Source organism: Hyperoodon ampullatus (genome assembly GCF_949752795.1).
Source record: "Hyperoodon ampullatus genome assembly, chromosome: 6".
Lineage (NCBI taxonomy): Eukaryota > Metazoa > Chordata > Mammalia > Artiodactyla > Ziphiidae > Hyperoodon > Hyperoodon ampullatus.
In genome coordinates, this window is record NC_136919.1 from 69,486,458 (window position 1) to 69,511,861 (window position 25,404).

Sequence of the window (25,404 nt, forward strand, 5' to 3'; positions counted from 1 at the left end):
TTCTGTTGTTCCACATCCAAAGCCATCAGGGGTTCTTCTTGCCGTTCTTTAAACATGCCACACTAACTGCCTTCCTTTGGGGCCTTTGTACTCACTGTTTTCTCCCAAGAAGAGTCTCACCCCAGATCCTTCGCTAACTCATTTAAAGGCATCATAAAGTATGATTCCTCAAGAAAAAACCTTAACAACTGTAGAAATATTTGAGTAATATTCAAATATGTTCATATATCATCACAAACCTTTTCTCCTTTGGTTTCTACTTTTTTATTAGCAAAACAAAAATCCCTACACTTTTCAATCTTGAAAATGTCTCCCCATAACAAAACCAAACCAAACATGAACAGTAAAACAATGTAGAATTTAGAGGTCCATGTGGTATGTATAAAAAAATGTCACCTCATCACTTCCCTAAAACTGGGAACCTAAGAATCAGAAAAAAGAATAAAACAATACTATATCGAATTTAAATGCTGATAAAGTGAGCCACTTCCTAACCACTCGCTATTTGGGAGCCTTACACATATTACTTAACAACCCTCCCAGAAGTAAAAAGTCTTTTCCTAAAATCCATGACAATGGTCCCCAAATGTCAGCCTGCAAAAAACATTGCTAGCCCAGAGCTAAGTTTTCAATAGTCAGAGACAAAACAAAGAAAATGAAGACCATAAAGTAATTATAAAATTAAATTTTAAAAGCTACATTAACTTTGCAAACTGCATGCTTATTCATGATATTCAGTTTCACAACCAAACAAAAGATAGAACTAAAAATGCCGAAAATGTAGTACAAAACACAGGATAATTCAATGGCCTATAGGGTAAGACATCCTTGTCTCCAGGGAGAAGGGGTTGTGTACAAGTTTAAGGAAATGTAAAGTAATACACGAAGATATATGAAAATCAAATATCAGCAATTTCATACATTTCAACCTAATACAATAATTTATTTTTCTAAAGAATGGAATGAACCACACAATTATAATATCAAAAGCTGTTCCTCAGATGTTTTCTACAAGACTTTAAGAGTAAAACAAGGCACACAGGAATTCAAATAAATCAAAGTCTTGACTCTCATTTTACAATCCCAATGCTTTCAGCACTTATAGACATCTGATCATAAGACTTCATGCCAACCACTTTAAAAAAGTCTCAAGATTGATTCTGAAAACTATAGAAAGCAACCGTGTAACATGAGTTAAAAAGCTAGCGCATTTTTGTCTAATTCAATCAAACCCTTACCAAGCCACTCCATAATAAGGGCAAGGTGTTTTTTATTTTTATTCCCTATATTGCAGAAAAGGTCAATGCCCTTGGGACTCCAATGGGATTTGCTAACAGAAAAATCAAGCTAAACTGAGAACGCCCGTTTATTACAAAGCTAAGTGCTAGACAAAATATCCATTAAATCTGAGTGCCTACAACATCTAATGTTTTATGTCCACATAATGCAGGAAAATACTGGTTGTGACCTATCAACAAACATTCCAAGCCAATCTGCTTAGTAATCTGCTGAAGTTGCTGTTTTATTGCTTAAACAGACAGAAATATAACTATGCTTATTATGAGAGTATAATATTACCTCAAGCTAATAAGAATTGATGGAACAAAGAAGAGATCGTTATGTAAAAATTAATAACATTTGGAGCATGACATGCAACGATCATAAAACAGCATTTGTTTTTCAAAACTGGCAGGGAAAAGGACTTTTTACAGAGGGGAAACACTGTTGATGAGGAATGTTCTTATACTTCACTATTTTGCTTTTCCAAGAAAGGCTAGCATGAAGCAAGAGGACTACACAGTATCCTCTCCTATTACATATATATATTAGGATTGGGGACCTCACATTTTATTTATTTTTTTTTGGAGGGGGGGAGTATAGTTGATTTAAAATGTTGTGATAGGGCTTCCCTGGTGGCGCAGTGGTTGAGAGTCCGCCTGCCGATGCAGGGGACACGGGTTTGTGCCCCGGTCCTGGAGGATCCCACATGCCACGGAGCGGCTGGGCCTGTGAGCCATGGCCGCTGAGCCTGCGCGTCCGGAGTCTGTGCTCCGCAACGGGAGAGGCCACAACAGTGAGAGGCCCGCGTACCGCCAAAAAAAAAAAAAAAAAAAAAAAAAATGTGATAGTTTCTTCCTGTTATATTTTGATAGAATTAAAGACCTTTAGAGTTTGAATGAAACTTTGGGATCACTAATCCAACAATTTCATCATACATATGATAAGCCTTAGAAGGTTACATGACTTAGTCTTCCAAGGCCATACAGCCATTAACAGCCAAGGAGAGACTAGAAGGCAGGTCTCAGGTTGCTAACCAAAAACAGAGTCACGTGCCCATTACCATCTGGCAAAAATGTTTTTGGTATTAAAACAAATTTTTAATTTAATCTAATACTTAGAATAACATTTTTAAAGTTTGAATCAATAAAAGGCATCACTATTATATTTGGTCAATATATCCACTTAAATCTTTGAAATAAATTTTTTTTTACAAAATGAAGATTGGCAAACCTATACCTATGCTCTTAGAAAGGAGGGAGTTACAGCATGCCAGGGGCAGGAGGGCATTAATTCTCCAAAACATCTGTCTGCCAAAGATAAAGTGAAACAGCCAATTCAAAGTAATGTCCTTTTATTTGAGGGATGATTACAAAGTGCCCAAAAGCCAGCTTTTGCACCAACAGAACAAACAGTTACCAAATGACACAGGGTAAAGTTCAGAAAATACCCAGGAAATATCAGGCAATCCCAAAAGAAAACAAAAATCTCTAATAAAGTGAAATCAGTCTTGGGAAAACATGTTTAGCACCAATTTATCATTCAATTGCATTATAAACATGAATGTTTTCACAAAATGAGTGTGAAACAGAGAAAAACATTGAGGAATTAATCAGATTTTGTCAGATGTGAGTTCCTGAGATTTTCCTTGCTTAAATGTACACATTTTATTCTTCAAAATAACTGAAAATGTAGCTTAAATAGGTTACATAATGGCCAAACTCCAAGAATAATCTCTAATTAATGTAGCAATTTCCACCTCTTCCATCTCTATATTTAAATATTTAATCTATTACTAAATGAATTATAATATTAATATAGACAGACTGTCCAAAAAATAAATTGCTGTAACACTGCCTGAAATACACTTTTAATGTAACCCTCAAGGCATGCAGACATTACAGAGATAGGATCAGGATCTAAGCTGTCTTTAATTTCAAAGAGATCCTTAACAGCTCATTACAGTACTGCACTTGCTGAACTGATGATTTAGAAAGAGTTATCCAGACAGTTCAGATTAAAGAAAATCAGAGCCATAACCAGCGCTTTAATCTGAATCTTGTCAATATTCAAACGTGTAGGTGGCGTCACCTCTGCACTTGGGTAAACACAGTACAGATAGGTATTGGCGTCTTTCAATCTTTCCGTATAAAATTATAGTTGAAGAGTTACAAATAAAAATTTGGTCCCAGGGTGATGAGCTCAACATATCACCACATTATTTCAGGGTATTTGAAATGTCAAAATCCATTCATGAACCTGTAGGTTAGGAGCCCTAATTACTCAAAACGAAGGCTCACATTTTACACAAAAGGAAACTGAGGCCAGAGAGAAGACTTGCCAGAAGTCGAAAAACTGGTAAGGGACAAAGGCCAGGACTTCAGTCAGCGTCTACTGTCTTTTAGTCAACTAAACTCCTATTCAGGTGGGTTCAAAAGATTTTGCAATTGCTTCTGCTAGATGCCCTGGAGGCACCTGTACTTTAAATTTCTGATTGGAATAAGAGGCATAAATGTGACGGCAGCCCTATGGTTAAGAATTGTTAGGGTGACTTTCTCTTATCCTATCCTCTTTCCCCACCCAAGCCGAGACCCAGCAGCGGGACCTCTTGGCCTCTGCCTGGGCCTATGGTCCATTTTGGTCTTCAGTTTTTCCCTAGCACACCCTTAACTAAGGGCTTAGGCTTTCAAGAGTCCCGCTTTATGAGTCTGGGGGATCCTATGAGGCCTTAGCTCTGATTTCCCAGCCTCCACTCTAGTCCCAGCATATTTCCTCCAAACGGCATGGCATTCACTCTCTCCTACCCACCTGAGTGTCATCTCACCGTGAATCCCCTCTGGATTTCCCTCCTTTCTCGAGAGCTCAGCTATCACCCTCTTCCTGCTCCTCCTCATGTCACAACACAGACAACAAACATTCATTATGTGCCAGACACTGTTCTGAGTGCCTTACACATAGTCTTTTAACCCTCCTAAGAGCTCCATGTGGCAGATGCTGCTACAATCTTCACTTGGTAAGCACAAAGCCAAAGCATGGAGGGTCATGCAGCTAATGGAGCACTGCAGCTGGCTGACCATGATCACAGACATGGATAAATAAGACCCTTTATGTTACTTTTGCCTCTCCATGCATGTATAAAGGTTGATTGTTTTATTTATCAATTATTTTTCTGTTTCTTTTGTAACTGGAGGATTATCTGGTAATCCAGTACATCACATCCATACTCTCTTGTCTCTTTAAAATATTTTTTTGCCCAAATATAAGAGAAAGGTATTTATTACAAAAAGTTTGAAAAGTCATCAGCAAAGAAAAGAGAACTAAAATCACCTGATAACGATCTTGTATATTTTCTTATAAACTTTCAACTTAACTTTCTAAGTCTCCAGCAAAACTCCACAGACAGCATTAGTATGTCAACTCAAATTAACACCAACAAACACGGGAATCACTGAGTAGAGTATCACTGCGTCAGCCACTGCCACGTTCATGAGGTCTCCTGGGTGTTTGCAGGGATTCTCCTTTACAGTTGCTTTAGAAACAACATTAACCTTATCACTTCACCAAGGGGGTTATGTGCACAGTAAGTACAAAAGCAGTGAAGATACTGTAAGTCAACAGTAGGAAAAGTTGGAAAATTTATACTGGAAACAAATGTAGTAAAAAAAAAATTTTAGGAGGGAAACAAACACATACATGACACCTGAAACATTGTAAATCAACTATACTTCAATTTTAAAAAACGCACATATGTGTGCAGGAGAAGTTAAAGACCAAACAATGAACCATAAAGGGCAAGGCAGGGGGATAGATAAAATGCATGTTCAGAATATGGATGTCAATGTACAATGTCTATTAGCCTAATGTCAGTTCAGGAAAAGTCCTGAGTTTGTGTCAGCAAAAACTGCTGCCAATGAAAACTACTCAGAAAAAGCATACATTAGTAAAAAATTTTTGAATAAGAATGCCTTCAAACTGGGAAGGAAATACACATACGCATGCACATGCGCGCGCACACACACACACACACACCCTTACATACACACCCAGGTGCTAACTAAGCAACTATCCCAATCGTTACTCTGGGGGCCCTCAGGTCTCCAAAGCACTGGCCACATCTGCAACACGTCAGCTTCATATTAACTTTGAGTAGGTTTTAGGATTTGGCACAGTAGAAAGAGGATTCCAACACATTCAGGATACAAAACTGAGTTAGGTGACATATCTACAGCTAATTAAAACCATATGTTCTTCTATACACGTATATATAGAGAGAATACTTCCTGGACAAGAATTTGGTTTTCCTTTTAACATGACAGCATACGTTATATCAAAGTATTTCATGGGCTTCCCTAGTGGCGCAGTGGTTGAGAGTCGGCCTGCCGATGCAGGGGACATGCGTTTGTGCCCTGGTCCGGGAAGATCCCACATGCCGCGGAGCGGCTGGGCCCGTGAGCCATGGCTGCTGAGCCTGTGCACCCGGAGCCTGTGCTCTGCAATGGGAGAGACCACAACAGTGAGAGGCCTGCGTACCGCAAAAAAAAAAAAAAAATTTCATTATCTTTTTTAATGGCTGATTTCAAGGTTATTAATCACCAAGGACTTCCTGCTTTTGGATCCACAGGTGAGTTAAGCCACAGACTGACCTTGGACTTGGAGTGGGGAGACACGAGGAGTGAGAGCGAGGAGACAGGCACAGAGAAAAATACTGAAGCACAACTTAAGATGACGAGTGATATGCTAGAGCTAAGTATAGATGGAATAGGACAGTAGAGAAATAAGAGGAAGGAGGGGTAAGTGGTGAGAAGTAGGTGAGAGTTCCAAGGTGGAAAGGTACATCACAGGGAAAGCACGAAAGCATAAAGCAGCAGACATACTCAGGAGAAAATACAAACAATTGTCTGAATGGATGGAAAGGAGGATTCACGTTGGGTAGTTGAGGGAAATGAAGCTGCAGAGAGAAGCTGGTACTGGATCATGAACAGCCTTAAAGTCACTTATCCTCAATCGATCTGTAATATTAAGGGAAACATGTGAGAGCCTTTGGGCAGACATCTTCGGCAACCAAAGAAAAAGAATTACTATGGCGGATTTCTGAGCTTCCCGCCCGGCCAGTGTCCATCCTCTCACACTCAGGGCCTTCTGAGGCCAGGCAAGATGTTATTCTCAGAGGCTCCCTGGCTCACCCGTGCTGCATACACACCCCTTTCCCTATAGACACTCAATCACAAAGCTCTGAAATCGGAGAACAGGAACATGCTGTTATAGTGACACATCACAAGAGGAGAATGGATACATATCCAGAATGTTTCAAAACTAAAAGGACCCACCCAAGCACTTCTCTTTCAAGTCTGTTTCAATTCAACATTGTATAATTAGCTTAAAAAACAGAAAAATATATAGAATATTAATCCATGCTTCAGGATCACCTTGTACAGCTGCCTGACGTAAGGGAAAAGGGAACTGAAAAACACTTCAGTTAAAAGAAAACCAGAGACAGATTAGTAATTTCTTTTAAACTACAAATAATGAATATGCAGGGACTTCCCTGTTGGTGCAGTGGTTAAGAATCCACCTGCCGATTCAGGGGACACGGGTTCGAGCCTTGGTCTGGGAAGATCCTACATGCCGTGGAGCAACTGAGCCCGTGTGCCACAACTACTGAGCCCACATGCCACAACTACTGAAGTCTGTGTTTCTAGAGCCCGTGCTCCACAACAAGAGAAGCCACTGCAATGAGAAGCCCCTGCTCGCCGCAACTAGAGAAAACCCGCGTGCAGCAGTGAAGACCCAACACAGCCAAAAGTAAATAAATAAATAAATTTATAATAATAATAATATGTAGTATACATTTGAGAGTTTTTCACCCTCCTAAAAAGAATGAATTAGATATTAGTTTTCATGTAAAAATGTTATATACTCTGAAACATCAATTCATTTCTTAGGTATCTCCCCACTCTGCTCCACCACTGTAGACCCTCATGTTTTTCTGCTAAGTATGGAAAATCTTCTTCCAGGAAAGAACAGGCTAAGAGTTAGGAAATCCTTGCTGATCCTGTAATTATTGGATCTGCCACCAATTAGAATGATCTCTACAGTTTCAGGCCATCTGAGTATCAAAGAGCCACTGCGCTGTCCTTTGAGAAGAGCAGCTTAGAGGTGACTCTTATCTCCCAGCTGCACATAAGCTCCCAGAGGTGCTGGATCAATATCTTTCCCCTCTGCTGCTTTTCTGTTAGGGAGTCAAATGCCAGCTTGAATAGAGAAATGCTCATTCACCAATAAGGGACACTGCTGTTTAGAGATGCAATTTCTCAGAAGCTCCAATCTAGTCATGCTCCTGTCTGGCATACACACTTACTTCTATAAGAGGAGTGCAAAAGGAGCCCAGGAGTTATGGTAGGAAATCCCCAAAAGACGCCAGATTTGGAGTTGTGTGCTCCCAATGAGCACTAATCCCACTCTTTGTCACCTTCTAATAATGACGTCTAATAATGGCATAATTATAATCATAATAATCATGATTTTCACTCACTTTTAGATGTCCAAGACACAGAGGGAGAAGGCTGAGGTAAAAACATTCAATGCCCAATAAATAAGTAATTTGCTCCAGGACATGGAATATTATCCACTCTCTGTTTGGAAGCCTGTAAAAATCTTTAGCCATCACTGTAATTCTCTGATTTTTCCTCTCAATTCTCAAAAATCCCCAGAGGACCCCAGCAGTACTTAATATATTAAAATAGAGGGTGAGACTGCTGCAAAAGCTACAATCACCAGTGTTTCAGCAAGATATTTAACCTCAGACTTTTGAGATGTCTTCGTTAAACCAATCCATTTAGAAATTTGGAAAGCTATACTGATCGAAATCAGAACTGCTCTCCATGGAGAAACTCTGGGCCAATTTATGATGATTCACATGGAAATATACTTCCTAGGAAGACAATGACATAGGAGAAGGCAGTTTTCCTTATGTGTTAGGATAGCCCATTCCCTTCCAAGAAGCTATGCTGTTAGAGGCTATCATGGGGAAGGGTAATGAAAATCCGTAAGTAATGTAAATTAAGTATTAATTACTTTATACAGAACAGTCCTTTATCTTGGCACTAAGAGGAAAACTGTTTGTGCTGCATATGATAAAGTTGGAGAAAGAAAAACTGAACATGATGATATATGGAAATAAAGGCAAATATGTTTCATTACTTTTATTACTCAAGTCAGAATTCTACCTTGAATTGGTATTACAGAGACTGCTACTATCATTATCTGATCCCTACACTGAGGATCTTTTTTTCTAACTAAACATGTGGCATAAAAGAAGACAGTGAATAAAAGTTAAAAAAAATCTGCTAAAGATGTGTACTCTGATAAACTGGATTTAAACTAAATGGAAGCCTGAGCCCAAGATTCGTGTTATTCCCTTGACAGCATCCTCACAGACATAGGACTTGATTAACAATTTCCACCAGGAAAGGAGAACATCTCAAAGAAGGGCTTTTTACAGAAAACCTGCTTGAACTGATCCTTTTAGAGATGGAAAAAAAATAGACCCTTATGATGCTATGAGACACTTGCAAGGAAGAAACTGGTCAGAGGTATGATTGAAGACAACAAAAAAACATTTTTGGAAAAAGAGAGGTAAAAGGGGCAACAAGGTAAGACAAACAGATAAATGTTACATCTAGGAATAGTAACTGGTTGTAAATAAAACTACTTCACACCAAGCCACATCAGTAAAACCTAGTTAATGAGAAAGGATGTTTCATGACACACCAGGTATAACAGGATATAGAAGTACTGCATCTAGTTTCTTACTCAGATGGTGTTAATAAATTTAAAGGATTCAAGTTAAAAACAAAGGCAATGCAAAGAAACACAAAGCATGTTAATTCTGTAACTTGATACCTTGAGAAAAATGATTGTCAGCTTCTTCTGGAGGGTCTTAAGGCAAATGTCAGAAATGACCAATTTACCCCATCATATAAAAAAAGGAAGACTTTAACATGGCTAGATTATGTGAAGCAAGTATGTATCCCTAAAATATAAATTCCAAATAAATTATGTATTACTTATGATCTCCTTATGGTGTATATATTTGCCACTTGGTCAGATTTCTTCTCTACCAGGCCAGTTTTTAGAAAAGTTTGTTACAACAAACTGACAATAAATTCTGAGTATTATACAGTCTATACGGAATAAATACTGGAAAACAACACAAGCTCACCTTCATCACTCGTTGCCTGCTGCTTCACCAGAGTCATTGGGGATCTTGCTGGAGGCTTACTAAGTGGATGGCGCCAACTTTTAGCAGTTTTGGTTTCTCCTTCTATTATCTGGTTACAGAACACAAATGGGGGAGAAACAGCCACCGTTAAAGACTTGTTTTAAAACAAAAACTATGGTTATGATGATTTACAACAAGTTAATTATGAAGAACTCTTATACTTATTCACCTGCTGAGGAATTAACACTTCGTTAAAAGAAATTTAAACCTACAAGTCAAAAGAAATAGGAATCCATTCTATTAATAATTTTACTGACAGGGAAGTCAATTAACTATTCTTCCACTTCATATTAAAATACTATCTGGAGGGACTTCCCTGGTGGCACAGTGGGTAAGAATCGGCCTGCCAATGCAGGGGACACGGGTTCGAGTCCTGGTCCAGGAAGATCCCACATGCCACGGAGCAACTAAGCCCGTGAGCCACAACTACTGAGCCCGCATGCTGCAACTACTGAAGCCCACGTGCCTAGAGCCTGTGCTCCGCAGCAAGAGAAGCCACAGCAGTGAGAAGCCCATGCACCACAACGAAGAGTAGCCCTCACTCGCCACAACGCAGCAATGAGAGAAAGCCCGTGTGCAGCAATGAAGGCCCAACACAGCCAAAAAATAAATACAAATTTAAAAAAAACAAAACCAAAAACACTATCTGGGGACTTCCCTGGTTGTGCAGTGGGTAAGACTGTGCACTCCCAATGCAGGGGGCCCAGGTTCAATCCCTGGTTGGGGAACTGGATCCCGCATGCTGCAACTAAGGAGTCCTCATGCCACAATGAAGATCCCGCATGCTGCAACTAAGACAGGTACAGCCGAAATAAATACATAAATATTTTTTAAAAAAAACAAAAACACTATCTGTAGTGCAGGGTACGCTTCTCAAACCTACAATAAACTCAGCAGTTAGCTAGTTTTCAAAAGTTCTTTAAAACTAATTTAAATTTAGGATTATATATTCATAACAAAATAGGACCATGGCATTTGGTCATGTGTGACTATGTGGCAGGTTATTTTGCTTTCTATCCTCACACAGGAGGAAATACTGCCAAGGTGAGCCTGTACTCTTCCTTCCATTCAAAAATGAATCGCCACTTCTCTGAGGATCAAACAGGAAATCAAAAGTTGTTGCTGTTGTTTAATATGGCACATTACTGTCATCTTGAAACCACTTAAATTTTATGTAAAATCTCTTGCCCTGAGCTGCCCAGACTACATTTTCCTTTCAAAGGTAAAGGAAAAAGTCATGTGCATCCTGACGTCTTCCAGGCAGAAACTACTTACAAGTTTTCTTGCCCATGCAGCAACCCCCCAAAAAAGGTAGGGGTGTGGTTAGAGAAAGTTCGAAACTAGTGGGTCTGCATCAACATTTGACTGCAAAAGAAAGGAGTCTCAGGAATTTCCCAGTAAGCTGAAGAAGCAGGGCCCAGAAGGAGAGAAACTATGCTGACATCTGACACCAAAACAGAATTATGAAACAATGTGTGAGAACATTCTAATCAAAGCTGGGATCAGGGCTTCCCTGGTGGTGCAGTGGTTGGGAGTCCGCCTGCCGATGCAGGGGACACAGGTTCGTGCCCCGGTCCGGGAGGATCCCACATGCCGCGGAGCGGCTGGGCCCGTGAGCCATGGTCGCTGAGCCTGCGCGTCCGGAGCCTGTGCTCCGCAGCGGGAGAGGCCACAACAGTGAGAGGCCCGCGTACCGCAAAAAAAAAAAAAAAAAGCTGGGATCACAAAGTATAATACAGGATGAGATTTACCTGTAGTTTATCAGCTAAAAATTAATGTGAGGAATTATAACTTAGTCAACAATAACAAATATTTATTAAACCCTTACTACATGCCACACTGTTCTAAGAGTGAGCTACAGAAGGTCCCTGCTTCCAAAGAGTGCAATATAGATTGGGGGTGCGAGGGTGGGGAGCACAGACAATAAACAAGTAGAAAGTAAATATTTATGAAGTACTATTAAGCAAATATGCAATAAAAACAATAAAGCATGACAAAGAATGGAAAGAGATGGGGAGAAGGCTATTTTATATGGGGTCATCAGAGAAGCCCTTTCTGACAAGAAGACATTTGAGTGGAGCCTTGAGTGCAATGAGGGAGCAGTACATTTAGCTCTCTAGGGGAGGAGTATTTTGGACAGCAGGAATAGCAGGTAAGGTGTGAACACACTTGATTTATTCCAGGAAAAGCATGGAGTCCAGTTACAGATAGACAGACACTGTTTAAAAAATAACTCAATGTTTCTTGAGAAAGTTGACTAAAGCTGACTGCTACCAGCATACACATAGCATTATGCTTAATACTAAGAAACACTGGTCACACTACACGAAAATGAAATGGGTCTGTATTACTTAGAAGGACTGTCTGACACCATGGTATGAGAAAAGAATACCACACAGCCGTTTCTGATGAGAGCAAACCAAGTCCCTCAGCCTTCAACAGCAGCACTCGCTTTCCTAGGCAGTCAGGCTTTGTTCAGAGAAATGATAAAGATGAAGGTTAACAGCACTGAGAATCCAATTGCCTCCATTGAAAGCAAGGAAACAGAAAAGTTACTTTCCATTCCATTCTAGTTTAAAGAAGCTGACCAAATATAAACAGGCATTTGACTTATTCACCATTCCAGAATCCCAATATCTATCCAGCTACAATCGCTATGTGAAATTAAGTTGTAAATTTTATTTACTGGTATGTGAATACTATTTTCAAATTTCTCAGCAACCTTTTCAAATAAATTAGATCATATTTTTCTATTTCTCAGATACTTCTGAGAAATATTTTATAGTTCAGTAGGACAATAATGCATAAAAATGATAAAAGTTATTGGGTGAAATTAGGAAATCATCTATATTTTATTGGACATTTTAAAACTACTTATAAACAGAGTATTCCAAGTTGATGTCTTTATTTACTCTCCCTTGCTACTAAAGCTACAAAAGGCCTGTGATGAGTTGAAATGACCAGGAGCAATCCAGAAGCGGGTCTGTTCAGTGGCCAGCACAACTTATCAGCTCAAACATTTGAGGCTTCCCTTACTCATCCACTTGAACTCCTTTATCAAGTTGTGCAGGTCAAAAGAGGTTACCAAATTATGACAATCACTACACGCAATCGTAGCTTGGCTGATACACTCACAATCTTCAAGTTACAGTGAAAGTTTACACTGAAAGCATATGATATTAACATCGTACAAGAACATATGAGAAACAGGGAGGCCCTATGCAAAGGGTTAGAATGGGGAGGCTGGAAATCAAAAGGGATCTTGAGTTTTCCAAGAGGCGAAGGCCTGGTTCCAGCGGTGGGCAGGACCAGAAGGGTCAGCCTGGCCCTAGATTCAGAGTCCATGAGGAAAGAGTCAGGGAAAAGCATGACCAGATGAGCCCTAATCTTAAAATAGAGGCTGTGGGAAGCCTGCAACCCAGAGGTATTAAGCATTGGCAGAAGGAGGCCAGAGCCCTGCAGCTGAAGTTATTTCCAGCCTGGCTACTATTGGAGGTGACAGAACCACTCTTATCTCGACTGGATCAATGTCAATATCACTGTGATATTCTACTATAGTTTCCCAAGAAGACACTATTGGGGGAAAATGGATACATAAGACCTTGTTATACTATTTCTTACCACTGCATATAAATCTACAATGATCTCAAAATAAAGAGTTTAGTGTTAGAAAAATTTTTAAAGTAAGAAAATTAAGCTCCGATATGTGGCCAAAAGTTCCATGTTCTCTGAATTATTACCATGTGAGCCAGACCTCACAGAAGGCTTACCTCCCGGGCACTGAAGGAAATATGATTAAGACCCATAAATGTGAAATGTTATTTCTGCCCTAAAGCAAGATTTTGATGCACAGCATTCTGTTTTCAGAAAGTGCCTTGACAACATAATAAATATGGTAAAAATTGACACTGCCACGTACACTGGGGACTTTGAAGCCATTTCTATCTCCACTGGGGACCTCTGGGACTTCCCCAGGTTCAAGGCCTACGCCATGGATCTCCACATCACTCTCTTCTCCCTCTGTCAAAGCACTGTTACTCTCCACCACAGAGGAGCACGACTCAGGTGACTTTGGCCATGGAAGCTTGGGTGGCTCTGATTCCTTAGACATAACATGGCCAATAGACATGGAATCGTCAGCATCACTGGGATTTGAAGACAGAATTGTGGCACAGGTTTGGTCAGCCTCAGTTTTGATTTTCTCTGCCACAGATGTGCTTAGGCAGACGTTTCCTGAGGAGTAAAACAAAAGACTGTTAATAAATCTTACACTGTGTTATTGCTGAGAACTGCTGAACTATTCTCAACTAAATTTCTACCATCAAACTTTCCCTCTAAATTTCCACTAAAGACCTGAGTGGGAAAGGTCACCAAAGCACCATGCAGCCTTTGTAATTGTTAAGGTGGCAAAATAATATACTTACTGACAAAATAAGGGATTTAAAAAGAGGTTCCACTGCAGACCAATGTCAAAAGCTAAGACAATAACAATAATTACCCAAGCAATAGCAAGTTGAGATTTTTCTAAAAAATAAGAATCTAATTTCAATATATGCTACTGATGAAACATTCCAGCTCAGAGGATGTATCTAAAGAACACAGGTAGGGACTTCCCTGGTGGTGCAGTGGTTAAGAATCCACCTGCCAATGCAGGGGACACGGGTTCGAGCCCTGGTCCGGGAAGATCCCACATGCCATGGAGCAACTAAGCCTGTGCGCCACAACTACTGTGCCTGCGCTCTAGAGCCCACAAGCCACAACTACTGAAGCCTGCGCACCTAGAGCCCGTGCTCCACAACAAGAGAAGCCACCGCAATGAGAAGCCCGTGCACCGCAACAAAGAGAACCCCCGCTCACCGCAACTAGAGAAAACCCATGCGCAGCAACGAAGACCCAACGCAGCCAAAAATAAATTTATATTAAAATAAAAACCACATGTAAAACTGTGAGGTCAAATAAAAATTATTTCCTACACTAATCCTTCATCATACAATGACAGCATATGAAAGGAGAAGAATATCACATGCACTTCTCTTCTACAGCCACCTCTATTCACCCTCCTCCCTTCCTTACACATACACGTGCACGCATACACACACAAGCACCATTTCACCTATCACATAGTAGCTCGGATGCTGCACCTAGCCAAGTCCTCTATTAAATGCTCTGCCAGGTCTCAAAACCTGGAAGTCAAAATGCAAGAGACCAGGCAGTGACACAAATAATAAACCTGGGTACCCTTAGCTTAAACTACCCAGTAATTTGTAAAGTAGTTAATTTAACCTGGTGTGATTAAAAACAACAACAACAAAAAAAAACTACAGTGAGAGACTATAAAGAAATATCCATATGCACTGCGTAAATGTTCTCTGTACTGCTTGCTATTCCCTTCCCTACCTTCCTTACTTTCTATCTTCCATGTGTTCATCACAAGTCAATTCAGATATCACCTACTCCAAGAAACCCTGCCAGTCCAGCCTCCTGTCTATTTCAGGTCTTTCCTTGGTATTCCAGGAACACCCTATGCCATCTCTACTAGTGGCACTTAGCACACTAGATAGGAATTATATATTTATTTGTCTAACTCTCCAATTAAATATAAACTCAGTGAAAAAACTGTCTATGATTTAAACTCTATTAACATAGATATTTCAAGAGCAAAAGGTAGTAAGAATAGAGAAGCAGCCAAGGATCCGATTAACTAGGACAATGATCAGGACTTTTTCTTTTACTCTAAGTGCACTAAGAGCAATAAGATGGTAGGGACAAAACAAACCACGTCTTTTAAATGGATCACTATGACTGCCATATGGAGAACTGACTAGTAGGGGTGACTAGAGTGGACACAGGCAAAACAGGAAGGAAGTAATTTCTGCAACAGTCCAGACAAGAGATAACGTGCCTTGAACAAAGAGGAAGCAAGGGGGTGGCTGGATTTGGGAGAGTCCCACAATTGAAGGATACAATAGATGAGGGGTATGAGAGAGAGACAGGAATTACCAACAAGCTCGATTAGGAAAAGGACAAAATCTCCAACAACTATTAAAGAGGCAAAGCATTAAAACAGTTTCAGAGAAATATACTATAAAAGCGGGGAAAAGCAAAGCAGTTGAGATTTACAGATGATGGCTTTGGTGCAGAGAAACAGCCAGGGGACTATATACACATTTCACAGGACTGAATGATGTTTGCTGTTCTTTTGTAAAACCTTAATCTTTATTTTCTTCTTAAAATTAAGTCGAAGCTAAGAATCTGCAAAGAATTATCTATAATTGGTTTTCTCTATTCCATGTGAATTCAAGAGAAGCTTTCCAAAAAATGTATTGTATATTATAAATTGAGTTGCACTAAAAATAAATTTTTTTCATTTTAGAATCTTCTTTTTTATTAAACGAAATAGGCACTGCTGGCTGCTTGTCTCAAAATTCCATTACCTGTAGCAGTGGTGCTTCTGATTTTCATAATACTCCCTTGGCCTTTTGATTGAGTTACCGCATAGTTTTAGATAGCTTATTGGTTAAGCTACGTGGAAAAGTAACATATCTGCCCTAGTAAACCCAGATTTAAGGCAGAATCACCTACTACTAATATGTGAAACATAAGCAGCTAGTTTCTCACCTGCAAATCTGATATTATCTGATAAACTGTGATCCAGCTGCATCCTGTTAGCAGAGGCCTCTTCCTCTGAAGGTACTTCTGTGTTTGCTAGTTTCACTGCTTCTTCTGGCTTTTCACTGTCCATGAGCTCATCTGGGTCTGGGTCAGGAGTGGGGCCCGCTGCCCCATCAACTGAAGCTGACACTTCCTCATCCTCCTCATTCTTAGGCCTCTTAGAGTGAGAATTAGTGCACTGGAATCTTTTAACAAAAGAAGCTATAGTCAGAACACAATGTTTCCAATGGACAGGAAAAAACATATATACAAATATTATTTTCACTTAATGAAAAAAGAGAAGAAAAAACTGATTGGTTTTTAATCACATTATACAAAGATAATCTTCACGATGAATAGATCAAATTTGAAATTGAAATGTTAACAACAGTTTTAATAACAATTTACTAAAAATTAAAATTAAAACAACTCTAAATTGTTAAACATTATTGATTATTAAACATCATTGGAAAATCACTTAAAATTTTATAACAATATTAAAGCTCAAAATAAAAATAAAGTGAAAAATGATGATATAAGGATAAAAGCAAATATTATTTAGATAATGAAGAAAGAAAAAGGAAATGAGGAGATTCCATAAAGCTGTTGTTAAAATTTGAGTAGATTGTTTACATTCCAAGGTGAACTTGTGGCTGTATTTCCCTGAGTTTCGTATAATTCTGAAATATGCATGAAAAGCATTAAGATTAAATGCCAATTATCATTAGCTAAAGGAACTAAGAGAGGAGGAAGGCTAACCATATGTATTTCACATCTTATATCAATGTATTATTTATTTTCAGAGTGGACACCATTTTTAAAGTTTTCCTCTTCTAGTATTTTCCAGCAAGTCACTTGATAGCTTTGTTGCAGATGCCTTTTGTATATGACACATTTCTAACACTTTCATTTAAGAAGAATTACAACTCAAATCAAAACGACATGTACTTCAGAGTACACACACACACACAAGAAAACACATTAGTGTTTTTCTATAGGAAGTCACAGATAAGATAAAGGGGGTAGCCAGGGATAACCTATGTAAATTAGCTTTGGCTGCTGCTGGAAGCAGCAGTATTGGTATCATCATCACTTTACTGAGAACCCATGCAGTGGCCTATGTGGAATATCTCTACATTATGAATAGCATAGTACACTTACAATAAGATGGCTGACATCTCTTTGAGGTTTCAGTGAATCATTCCCTTCATTAGATTTTCCTACATATAGCATATTACTTAAGGGAGATCAGCAAACTCGATGATCAAACCACAAAGATGAGCATAATAAACAAGCCCCTTAACATTAGGCTTTCTAACTGGGTGAGCAAAGACCACTGATTATTTTAACCTACTGAAAGGCACTTCGAATCTGTTCAATGTCACAGATCTATATTCAATGTCAACCCACAAGGACCACTGTGGTTAGTAACTAAGAGACCAGATCATACACCTAATTAGAGTACTGTGTTTTCTGTCCATTAAAGAACAATTCTCAAGATGTGCTATTGGCTACTGAACTCAAGACTGACTACTGCCTCCTTCCACAGTGAACTTTTTTGGCAATGCAGATTTGCACATTTACAAAACACAGTGACTCTCTGAATCAGTGTTTCCCAAACTTTTCTGAATGCAACCCACAGTAAGTTATAGATTTCAGATGATGACACAATACACACATACACACATGCTCACACATGTCATGAATTAATACTTACCCTTACCTCATGAGAAGAACTACAATGCATTTTATTCTCTTTTACTTCCTAATTTTAAAATGTTGTTCCTAACCTATTAAATTGATTTGAAGACTAAAAGTTTGAAAATTACTGCTGTAGACTATAGGGTGAAATAAGAACACCTGGGTTTTAATTCTGCTACTAACTAATTCTGTGTGTCAAGTGTATCTCTTATAAAATGCTGGTTTGACTCCATGTTCTTAAGGTTCCTCCACTCACTAGCATTCTAAAACAGTAGAAAATAAAATGTCAGGGAGGGGGGCAAGAGAGAGAGAGTCAGAAAATAAGCAACAGAAGTGTGGGCAAAGACTTAAAATTACAGTGTTATTTGGTTAGTAGCAAAGAACTAGAAACGAGCTACAGGTCCAAATACAGGAGATTAAATACATGCAGGCATTAGAAATTACGTTGTATCAAATCATTCAGTTACATGAAAAAACACAAAACTGGTCATCAAATTATTAATAGAGCATGGCCCCAATTTTGGAAATGTATATAATATTATATAATAAATAAAAATATATATGTAAAGGATATATACAAAATGTTAACACTGGTTATCTCTGGATTGTGAGGTTATGGGGGATTTGGGACTCCTTCATTATTCCTTTCCTTATTTTACAAATTTTCTCCAATGCACAAATATTACTTTTACAATCTGAAAGAAAAACAATGAGTAATACTGGAGAGTAAAAATGTAATATAAACCTGGAAAATATAAAAGTCAAAGGTTGCCTGAGGACCTGAGCAACATAACACACACCCTATTTAATGTGTTTTAAGACAGCAAGACGACCACAACAGGCCTAAAGGCTTTTGAAATGGCACTGGCCACAAAAATGGAATGTAGATTAAAGTACACAGGGACAACCATGTTATAGAAACACCACATGCTCTGATTTACATCTTGTGAAAGAATAATGCCAAGTGTGTATAATGTAGCAAAATATATAGGCATCCCAATGAGAAAAGTAATATCTGAGATGTTTGACAAATGAAGAAGAAAACTACTAAAAGTCAAAATCAGTAGCAAAATAAAAAAGTTGGAAATCGAGTTACTGAAGTTGACAAAAATAAGGAGATGAATAGAGGGCACTGATAAATCTTTAAATACATTAATGTAAGGGGCTTAGAAGGTCTAGAATTGTTCTATTTCTCATGCATTGCAACTTCAAAAATATTCTCAAATACAATATACATCTCTGTTTATATTCTATTTATTTGTTATACTTCCAAAGAATTAAAAATAGTTTGCCTCAATTTTTTCATAAGGTATTAAGTAAACTGATAGTGAATAAACAGGAAAAAAAAAGCAAATAAATAGTCTTTGAGAACATTATGTTCAAGGACCCATTTTAACTGAGTAAGTACAAGTAGGATGGGGTGTGGGCGGGATCATTACCTCCTGGATGGTTTTCTTACTTTCCTCCTCCTCTGCAGCCATGCTTTTACTTCAGGGGTGGATTCTGGAGTAGGCTTCGTGTGATCAATGGTATATATATCCTTTCCTTGTTTCCAAAGCTGGTATCTGTCTGGCTGAAATTTCCTCACAAAGATATCCATTGAAATTTTCACCATGTCTTTCCTGCAGGTGCACTGGAACACAATGGGGTTGGAGTGCTTTAAACATTTTGCTAACTACAGAAAGTCACACTGAGTTGTCCTTTGAATGTACCATACACAAATACTTAGTCACTACATAATGGAGAATAACGTTTTACATTTTCAAACATTCAGTGAGTAATAGGGACTTCCCTGGTGGTCCAGTGGGTAAGGCTCCACACTCCCAATGCAGGGGGGCCCGGTTTCGATCCCTGGTCAGGGAACTAGATCCTGCATGCATGCTACAACTAAGAAGTCCGCATGCCGTAACTAAAAAAGATCCCGCACACCACAGCGAAGATCCCACGTGTGCCACAACTAAGACCTGGCACAACCAAAAAATAATAAAAATAAATAAATAAAATAAATATTTTTTTTAAGTTTTAAGAAAAACATTCAGTGAGTAATAAACTCAATTTCTTCTGAATGGAGGTGACAACCTGTATATTCACATCTATAAACAGTAGAATAAGATGTTAAAAGGCATTGCAGAGTTCTTGGAAACTGTACCAAGAACAACTAAAAGGAAAGAGCACACATTTGAAAGCATGCCTGCAACAGAAGGATTACCCTCCCAGCACAAGGATGCATCAGTGAGCTGAATACTGTAAAGCTGAAAACCTAGGTTGACAATGAATAAAAGTAGCTAATAAATGTGTGGTTAGAATAATTTAACCAATAGGTTGAGATAAATTTTCTCCAAGATATATTTTAATCACATTAATGTTTATTAACAAATATACTCTCACAAAGTAACCAACAATTAGGAGCAAATAAACAGTCTCTTCTACATCATATCACATGAAACACCCACCATCACCACTACAATCATATCCACTAGAAAGAAGGAATAGTGTTAAGAAGTTCAAAGAAAAGATTATTTTGAATTCACTAGAACTTTGATTCTCATGAATACATAGTTAGAAGTCATATCATATAAAGCAAGTTTCCTATAAAGACCTCACACAGGTTATACTGTGTCTAGGTTAATACTCCATGCAATGGAACAGACAGAATTCAAATATTGAAACAGAGATAGTCTCAAAGATGTAACTAACATACCTTAACCATCCCTAACACACCTGACAACAGACTAGTTGACTCAATAACAGCCTTGAAACAGTCTTTCAGTATTTTGGCAATACAATTATCATCTCCATGCAAATTAATTTAAAATTTCCTAATAATCTCCAGCCTAAAACATCCTCCAGAGAGTTCCAATCTTGCCTTGAAAGTTCAAGAAAAAGAAAAAAGGAAAAAAAAAAAAACAGTTCAGGACACAGCTAACAGTCAGTATGCCTAAAACCGGCTTCTCCAACTGCAAACAAAAATTTTATTATAAATGATATGACAATCCTTCTATTCTCCTATATTCACAATCAACATTTCCTAATCCCTCCCTTGCCTTCTATCCCTAGAAATCCAGTCTGTCATCATCTATAATTAGCTCTTCCTCGACCTGCAGAAATCCTTTTACCAGGACACCTTCACTGTCAGATGCTAACATAAAAAACATAAAAAAGCTAACTAATTTCTCTGCCTGCAGTCTCTCCTAGCACCAATTCATCTTTATATCTGTCACTTTAATCTCCCTCAAATATCTCATAATCTTTCACTTCGGAGTTCAATAAGGTGTAATACTCTGCTCTGCCTTTAAAATAAAGTCCTGAGCCCAGCATTCAAGGGCTCTAAGCTTGGACTCCACTAGTGAGATTTCCAGGTTTCTCTCCCACTGCAAGTCAACATGAACATTCCTCTTCAACCCAGAGAGCAGTCACCATGAGCTTCCTTACCTCAGTGCTTTTGCTCCTACCACAATGCCTTCCTGCTCACCATTCTGCCATCCAAAGAAAACACTGAATGTAACTTGTACCAATTATTCTTCTGAATGGAGTATTATTTATCTACACCACTGCTTTCTATTATTAGTTAAGTACAGGCAAACTTCATTTTAGTGCACTTCGCTTTATCGCGCTTTGCTTTATCACGCTTCACAGATAAAGAGCTTTTTACAAATTGAAGGTTTGTGGCAACCCTGCATCAAGCAAGTCTATCAATTTTTCCAATAGCATTTATCAACAGCATTTGGTCACTTTGTATCTCTGTGCCACATTTTGGAAATTCTCGCAATATTTCTAACTTTTTCATTATTATGGTGATCTGTGATCAGTGATTTTTGATATTACTATTGCAAAAAGCTTACAACTCATTGAAGGCTCAAATGATGGTTAGCATTTTTTAGCAATAAAGTATTTTCTAATTAAAGTATGTACATTGTTTTTTTTTTTTTTAGTCATAGTACTATTGCACATAATAGACTGCAGTACAGTGTAAACATAACTTTTATATGCGCTGGGAAACCAAATAATTTGTGTGACTCGCTTTATTGTGGGGAAAGGAACTGAACCCACAATATCTGAGGCATGCCTATAAAGAGATAGTTCTAAGTCATTTTTACTATAACTAGCTTAGAAATTTGGAAAATGAGGATTCTGAGAAATTTAAAGATATTTTGGTTTAAGACGCAACCTTTCACTAAAGGAAGAAATGAAGTTTAGACTCACCAGCAGAGACTCTCTTATTTTCATATAGTGTTACTAATATTTGCTTCATGAAGAAAACGGAGTGGACAATATAAATGATATAAGTTTCCACAGCAAGAATTTTGTCCTAGATTTTAATTTCCCATTCCTCTCTCCTAGAAGTCTTGAATTTTGTACACATACAACAAGATCTACCACTCAACTGATTGTTTGACTCAATACAAGAATATATGTCTTAAATTATAGAAATAGAGAACAAATTAATGGTTGCCAGGGTTAAGGGAGGGGATGATGGTGAGAGGGAACTGGGTTCAGCTATAAAAGGGCAATGTGAGGGATCCTTGCAGTGGTGGAAATATTCTGTATCTTGACTCTATCATTGTCAATTTCCTCTTTTTTGATATTGTACTATAGTTTTGTAAGAGGTTACCATCGGGGAAAACAGCATAAAGGATACACAGGATCTACCTGTATTATCTTTTGCAACAGCATGTGAATCTACAATTATCTGAAAATAAAAAGTTTAAGAAAAAAATAAACTCTAAGACTTCCTTAAAATAAAACATATGTATGTCTTGCCTTTGATTTTAAGTATTCAGAAATAGTCATAAAATACCCAAAATAATGCAAGGGAACAATGCCAGAGTCAAAAATAGTTGAAGTAAACTTCAACAGCACAGAGAAAATCTACTCTTGTCAAGAGTGACAAATAATACACTCATCTTAAAGCCCTAAAGATTAGATGAGGTCATTTAATAGAACGTGTTATGTGACTTTATTAGTAGGAACGGAAGACATTAACACTCCCATTTAGAAACAAAGAAATTTACAGACTACATATTGGTACAAAGAGCAATAACCAATAATAGGTAATACTTCTCAAGTAATCTATTTTGGATATGAATTCAAAACACTAATAAGAATGGCTTTTCTTACTGTTTCTTTTAAGAACATTCATACTAGTTATGTAATATGTAATGTATGTAATGGCTAAGTCCAAATTTAAAGGGAACCGTCAGTAGTCTGTTAAGCACTGAATTCTTCCATATTTCACCACCCTAAGACTTGTTACACAGAATCATGATTATTTGTTCCTATCTCCCAGGAAATCAAATTCATGCTCTCCGTTATTTACACTGAAAACCAGCAATCTAATTTCAAGATGAAAATGTTTCTAAAAATCAGCAACTTTCTAAGGCAGCAAATACTCAGTCATATGAATTGTAGAATTGGAAATTTCATATAACCACAATATATGATTAATAAAATAAGAAGTTGATGTTTAATAAAAACCCAAACTGAGGTATTACTTTAACATATTTTCTTTGTGACACACAGGATGGCTAATTATGGGAGGAAAAAAACCTCTCATGTGCAAATGTCTGATAAGGAAGGCTTTGAAGGTATGCAAAAATGTGTGAAATTATCCTGCTTTTCAGTCTATTTATAACAATTAAATGATAATTAGGAAGGAACTAAGGAAAGAATAGCTTAAAATAAGATAACAAGCCTAATAGCCATTTGATGTGGCTGTTATGGGTTAAATTGTGTCTCCCTCCCCCAACCCCCAAAATGTATGTTGAAGTGCTAACCCCCCTCAGAATGCGGACCTTATTTGGAGAAAGGGTTATGGCAGAAGTAATTACATACGGGGTTACTGGAGTAGGGTGGGACCTTAATCCGATGGGCCTGGTGCCCTTATCAGACAAGAAGAGACACAGACACACAGGGGACAAGGCCTTAAATTGGTCTGACTACAAGAATATAGAGGTTCTTAGTGTTATTAAATTTTGCCTTACTGGGAAAGTTGAAGCAACTGAGGAAGTAAGAATCAGGCTTCCAGTATAACAAGTGGTCTTAAGCGTGAAGGAGAAGTGCACAGAGGTTTTGAAGAATGGAGAGCAACTATGACCTTGCAGGGGATTGAGAGATAACGTGAGAGGACTGGGCCCTTGTCATGGGTGGAACCCACTGCGATGCACATCCAGCTCCTGGTTGGGTCCTTCCTATCAGACTCAACTCCTCGGCTTCCCCTCTTGAAGAAACAACAGAAACTGAAGGATCGATAGAAGTGAGGCATTTACGAGGGGAAACACCATGACCCAAGTGAATCCTGCCAGGTAGGATACTGTAAGGTAGAATAAGGTGAGGGTGGGGGATGAATTCATGTGACTTCTCTACTGTATCCCCCAAAAAGGGGCCTCTTATCAATATAAGAGCTTGGTGTTAGATGGCTCCATGTATGTAGTTTCAAGAGACATGAGATACTATCAATCTCAGAATTAAAAACTAATTTTCTGTACATATACAGGAAAATGTTCTCTTTCTTACATACAAAATTCCAATGAATGTCAACCACAGTATATCATAGCCCAAAGAGGATAAATAATGTTTAAATTTTTCTTATAAATTATTAATTTCCCAACAATTATAAAAAGGGACCAATGCATAGATGAAACAGATTTACTGAATAGGACAATCAAAAAGAGGAAAGAAGCCAATGATGGCAAACTCTTGTTTTGAATATTTATAAGTGTCTGATGAAGCAAATATTGCTGTCTGCTGTTGACACATGAGTAGTGGGTGTATCTTAAAACCTAAGAACACTGTAAGATACTGTCCTTTATGATAACCATTTTCATTGTACTTAACAATGAAAATGACTCATTTTAAAAACACAAACAAGTATATCAATTCCTATTTCCTTCAAAAATTCAAATCAATAATTGGAAAAGTTAGGTTTTTATCAAAATCTAGTCCCCCTCCAAGAAAATTATTGTTTTTGAACGTTATCTGTTAATTATCTTCAAGGTACAACCAAATTACTACATTAAATCAGAAATACAGTAAGAAAGAAGCATCCATTTCCTATCCAACACATAGCAAAACTGTCTTACATCTCCAAACACATAAGCTATGAAAATATGGGACTGTGTATCAAATGGGAAAATGCCAAACCTTCAATGGAATCACCATTCATTTGCTTTGAGAACCCAAAAGTTTGTATTACCAGTTGCCCTTTGAAAGAACATCATAAATAAAGAATAAAGGGAAGAGAAATATTCTCCACTTCATTGTTTTCTAACAACACACTTTCTTTAGCTATGACAACAAGAATTAAGAAGAATGTGTTAACATAATTAGACACAACTATTCATTACTGTTTACTCTAAGTAATAACAAAGATACTACTCAGGCGTAGCAACCTCTTATTTAACCAAGAATGTGACTGATGGTGATAACTAATTAGAGCCAAAGTCAGTAACTAGGCCTGAAATATAATTATATTCTAAACCATCAAACTACCTTTT

The 25,404-nt window shown here is 38.0% G+C and overlaps 1 protein-coding gene across 1 annotated transcript in view; it reads right to left on the reverse strand.

Moving 5' to 3' along the window:
* The window catches only part of KDM4C (lysine demethylase 4C), a 424,529-nt gene that overhangs the window by 175,755 nt on the left and 223,370 nt on the right, over positions 1 to 25,404 (reverse strand). The window contains exons 10-13 of the mRNA XM_079705780.1: positions 19,351 to 19,544; positions 16,178 to 16,416; positions 13,479 to 13,792; positions 9,500 to 9,608 (exon numbers count right to left, since the gene is read on the reverse strand). Of these exons, the coding sequence (XP_079561906.1) occupies positions 9,500 to 9,608; positions 13,479 to 13,792; positions 16,178 to 16,416; positions 19,351 to 19,544 (856 nt within the window). The remainder of the gene's footprint in view (positions 1 to 9,499; positions 9,609 to 13,478; positions 13,793 to 16,177; positions 16,417 to 19,350; positions 19,545 to 25,404) is intronic.